This window comes from Vicia villosa, unplaced genomic scaffold (assembly GCF_029867415.1).
Source record: "Vicia villosa cultivar HV-30 ecotype Madison, WI unplaced genomic scaffold, Vvil1.0 ctg.000077F_1_1, whole genome shotgun sequence".
Classification (NCBI taxonomy): domain Eukaryota; kingdom Viridiplantae; phylum Streptophyta; class Magnoliopsida; order Fabales; family Fabaceae; genus Vicia; species Vicia villosa.
Window position 1 is genome coordinate 1,645,069 of NW_026705001.1, and position 4,708 is coordinate 1,649,776.

At 32.7% G+C, this 4,708-nt stretch overlaps 1 protein-coding gene across 2 annotated transcripts; it reads left to right on the forward strand.

Annotated features, from left to right (window-relative positions):
- Positions 1-463: 463 nt before the first annotated feature.
- Positions 464-4,708, forward strand: LOC131623727 (protein disulfide isomerase pTAC5, chloroplastic). 2 transcript variants are annotated; one of them, XM_058894752.1, is made up of 7 exons: positions 464-1,120; positions 1,233-1,328; positions 1,526-1,654; positions 2,782-3,025; positions 3,230-3,267; positions 3,366-3,492; positions 4,420-4,708. In XM_058894752.1, the coding sequence occupies exons 1-6, from the start codon at positions 536-538 to the stop codon at positions 3,459-3,461; spliced, it is 1,188 nt and encodes a 395-aa protein (XP_058750735.1). In that variant the 5' UTR covers positions 464-535; the 3' UTR covers positions 3,462-3,492; positions 4,420-4,708. The 2 variants fall into 2 exon arrangements, with proteins under 2 accessions (XP_058750735.1, XP_058750734.1); XM_058894751.1 differs by lacking the exon at positions 4,420-4,708 and adding an exon at positions 3,681-4,138 and having other exon boundaries at positions 465-1,120.

Consider the following 4,708-nt stretch of genomic DNA (forward strand, 5'->3'; position numbering starts at 1 on the left):
ATAAATAATTACTTTATTTTAAATTAAAATAAATTATAAAAGATAAAAATGAATTTTTATTAAAATAATAAGATAAAAAAAAAGAAAATGATAAGTTATAAGCTAAAATACTATTTAAAATACTGTATAAAAAATAAGCGATAAAATAATAAAATAAACTATAAGTTCATGATGAAAAAACTGTTACTAAATTGGACTAAATTATCGTATGAATTTATAAACCATAAACTCTTGGGTCTTGTCAAACATATCCTAAATATAATTAACAAAAATATTAAATTTTATACATATCAAAATAATTAATAAATTTTTCATATTTATATATTAATCTCCCTATAAATCAGTTTGATTCCCGCCACATTAATACCTAATCTACCAGATAATAATAATTTTTTAATAATTTTTTTTTAAGTCTCTATAGAATCCATGTGAGTTGTGACTGAGAAGATAAGCATTTATCAAAATATCTTTGTAAGCAGATGAAAATATCTACAATCCATGGCCTCTTTTCTCCTCAAATTCCCCCTAATTCAAAATGTCTATCTCTGTCCCTACTCATGCTACTCTTCCCATAACTGTGAATTCCACACTCTCTTTCACCAAAACCCTCCCATTTCTCAAACCTCATTTCCCCTCCTATAAATTCAAATCCCTCGTTACTCACTGCTCCATTTCCGATCGCGAAGAGCACCGCTGGCTCCGCGAAGAACAGCGCTGGCTTCGCGAGGAGCAGCGCTGGATTCGCGAGGAGAATCGATGGAACCGCGAACGTGATGAGCTTCTCCGAGAGATTTCAGAACTTAAACTCCAAATCCAATCCCTAGAGCGTCGGATTCTATCTTCAGCGTCATCGTCATCTTCGTCTTCGACGACTGATGCGGTTGCGAATGTTGCCTCGTTGTTTGAGGTGTTGAAGGAAAAGAATCTGGTTCTGGAGAGTGGTTCTAGTCAGAGGAGGTTGGTGTTTGATGAAGAGGAGGAGGAGGAGGAGGAGAAGGAATCTGAAGAGGTTGTTGAGGATGTGAAGGAGATAGTGGTTGTTGAGGAGCCTGTTGTTAGGGTTAAGAAGAGGAACTTTTTGCGATCGGGTTCCGAAGGAGAAGAGGTTCAAAAGTTGCAGGTTCGATTTGATTTTTATCATGTTAATTATCAAATGATATGTTGTGATTTGTGTTTATGATGCCCAAGAAGTTGGTGCATTGTCATTTGCTGATTTTTTTGTGCTGCAACAGGAAGCGTTGCTAAAATTGGGATTTTATTCTGGTGAAGAGGACATGGAATTCTCCAGCTTCTCAAGTGGAACTGAGCGTGCTGTGAAGACTTGGCAGGTTACTCTTTGTTTTGAACAATATATCAAGGTTTCATGCGAAGCGTCCGTATTGAAATTATATTTGTTATAACCCGATTATCTTAGTCCTATAATATGTGAAGCTTGGATAGGAAGCTTTTATATGCTGTATAGTGTTTTTGTATATGCTATTCTATTTTCATAATTTTTACTGGGCATTATTATATTTTTTAACAGGCTTCAGTAGGTGTCACGGAGGATGGCATTATGACATCTGAACTTCTTGACAGGCTAGATTTGGAGATAAGGACTACGGACATAGGCAATGTAAAGGAAACCAAAAAATCAACTACTGTTTTTTCAAAGGTATGGTTGTTATATTCGATGTACTTTTTGCTCTTTGAGTAGTGAGAACATGCCACCATGTTTTGCAGTTACTCTTTAATGCGTTGTCCAGAAACAGTAGTAGCTTTAAACCCGTGCTAGGTAGCACCGAAACTTTACCCTAAAGGCGTGTTTATATCCGACATATGTTAGTGTGCGACACTTCCATTTTCTTATATTATTACTAGTAAAGATCTCATGTTCCAGGGGATTAATCAGTCTTTATGTTAATCTGAGTAAGAAATGAAAGATATATGCAACATCTCAACAAATGATTATGAAATACACTTTTTCTTTGGATTTTTTCACCATAATTTTTTCGGTTTTAATAAAGTAGAAAGGTGTTTGACAAGTTGACAATCAAGTAAAATCTCTCCTAAGTATGTTTGGATGGAGGATTTTTGGAAGGGAGGAGGTGACTTACTTTTTATTTTTAAATTCAGGACACAATATAATATTTTTTTAAATGAATTAAGTGTGATTGAAATATTATGTGGTTATTTATTATGTTGTTATGTAAAAAATTTAAAATATTAAAATATAGACTTAATTTGAAGCATGAGTACTTTTACTTTTAAACCGGTGAAGTGCCCATATTGAGTTTGTATCCGGTACCGGTCTGCGTAAGATACGCATAGTACTCCCTTTTATTTTTTCGCTCATTATTTCATTTTAGGTGAACTTCATAGTTTTCTCATGAATTAATATAATAATGTATTATGTATTTCAATTTCTTTGTTGTAATTTAACAAAAAATTTAATTTTTATTGTGATGTTTTGCTGCAATTTGAACAATCTAACTCTCTCGTGTTACATCATATAAAAATTTATGTTTTTTATTGACTTACCGGTACATTGCTTTCTTTACAAATGCCGTATCTTGTACTGTACCCATATTTGTATCCGGTATTGTATCCATATCTATGCATCATATAGACTGTCATACAAAACCCTCTTTTCCAAAATTCAACTCATGAACATACTCTAAAAGTTTAAGCTTTTGTGTCGAGGCCTAGGAGTGGTGGGTTTTATAGTCCTAAAACAGTGAAGAGACAATAATAAACTGTTGTATAATTGTATTTGAATCTTAATCATTCTATGAATTCTAGGAAGTTGAAAATGGAGCTCCAGTTGCTTCCGTGACAGAAATTTCTGAGGTTCAGCAAAACTTTGTGGAGAAAGTTGAGGAAGGAACAGGCGTATCCTCCCATCCAAGAGTTTTCCTCCTTGGAGAAAATCGGTGGGAAGAACCCTCAAGACTTTTAGCGAAGGGTGCAGTTGATAAGGTCAAGAACAAAAATGCGACAACAAAGTGCCTTCAATGTAGTGGGTTAGGTATCTTGTTGTGTACAGGTATGAAACTGTCCTCATTGTTTTCACTTTTAATCAATATATAAGCATCATTGTAAAAAGCAGTTCTTGAAAAGTAAAATGCATTTTTTGAGAGATTAACATCTTTATTATACTGGTTTCCTAAATATATTATTGATGATATCAACTTTGGAAATCTTCCATATATTTCGAGTCTCAAGTCAACTTCCGTTTCATTAATTGCAGAATGTGATGGAACTGGTGAGCCAAATATTGAACCTCAAGTAAGGGTTAAATGTTTTTTTAAATGAAAATTAACTTTCATAGTTATAGTTTTATGTTGCACAAGCTTTTGAGCTAACAAATGAGATCTGTCATGCAGTTTATGGAATGGGTGGGTGAGGATACAAAATGCCCATATTGTGAAGGCCTAGGGCATACAATTTGTGATTTATGTGCAGGGAAAACAATGGTGTAGGTATCACATGTTTCTTCATCATTTCATACAGGTATCTATTCATAAATATCAATGTATCACAAAATCTATTCATAAATATCAAATGTATCACAGAATCTTATAAATCGATATTAGTTTATTTATTATCCAAAATTACAATAGAGCCATTAGAGCATTTATAAAAAAGTATAGTATAGGTAATCGTCAAAACTGAGAAATAGAAATTTAATGTTGTTACAGGGTTCAGGTTTTGGAGCTTACAAGCTATAAGTGAAATTAAACTATCGGGAAATGAATGCAGATTGAATGGTTCATGTACTTTCCTAAATGAATGTGGCCATAACTAAACTTATATAAGTTTATGTTTTGAAAATGAAAATAGCCTCACTTTTGGCAAAACCTGTTTCTAAGACAGGGGCTTGAAGGCTTGACATGATTGCTAGTCCTATTCACCAAGAATAAAAAGTTAAAATAAAAGATATCCTACTAGTTACATTCAAAATTTCCCGAGTATTAGACATGTCAAACTAATATTACTAGTATTTTTTTTTTTTTTATCTTGGGCAAATTATCATGTTAATAGAAACTATTTGAGTGATAGAGGACTATCTTACTACAGTAACTCAAATAGTTGAAAGTGTATGAATTGAGGTACTTTTGTTTGTTTTTTTTAAGAGCTGTGTTTGAATAAAAAAGCATTGTTCATTTATTTCTCTTTTTTATGTAAAGAAAGAATAAATTGAACCAAAAAATAAGAGATAGACATATCAACTAAGTTAGACATATCAATTAAGTTGACACCCTTGCAACCATTGCTCATATAATTACATAATATTTTAATAATGATATTTAGATCATTTTCTCCTATGTCATTATTATTGATGGAGCCAACATGTGTCCGGATACTGTACTATTCTTAAATATCATTTTATAATTTATTTTATTTTATGTTGCTAATATATGCTCATTTTGTTGTAAGGCGTGCTTGGATGTCTTTGGTGAATACGTTATTGTAGGGAGTTTTTAGGATTCAAGTATTGACATGATTTTGTAGAGATGATGTGTTTGTTATATTTTGGGGGGGCAGAAATATCTTTGAAGAAAGAGACACATGTGAATTTTTTGACTGAATCACATGACGGAAGGGCGAAACTTAGACTAACTGATGTTCTAGTGTACGAGTGAATTGTAGGAAATGCACACAATCTTAAAAATTGTCATAAGTAAAATGGTCAAACATGAGAAAACGTGTTCAGACAATCGTTTTT

What these genes read in the sequence shown, in the direction of transcription:
- LOC131623727 (XM_058894752.1), top strand. Translation starts at nt 536, where the DNA reads ATGTCTATCTCTGTCCCTACTCATGCTACTCTTCCCATAACTGTGAAT. An exon ending in AAGAGGTTCAAAAGTTGCAG is followed by an intron (nt 1,121 to 1,232) that starts GTTCGATTTGAT and finishes GTGCTGCAACAG; the next exon opens with GAAGCGTTGCTAAAATTGGG. An exon ending in CAACTACTGTTTTTTCAAAG is followed by an intron (nt 1,655 to 2,781) that starts GTATGGTTGTTA and finishes TATGAATTCTAG; the next exon opens with GAAGTTGAAAATGGAGCTCC.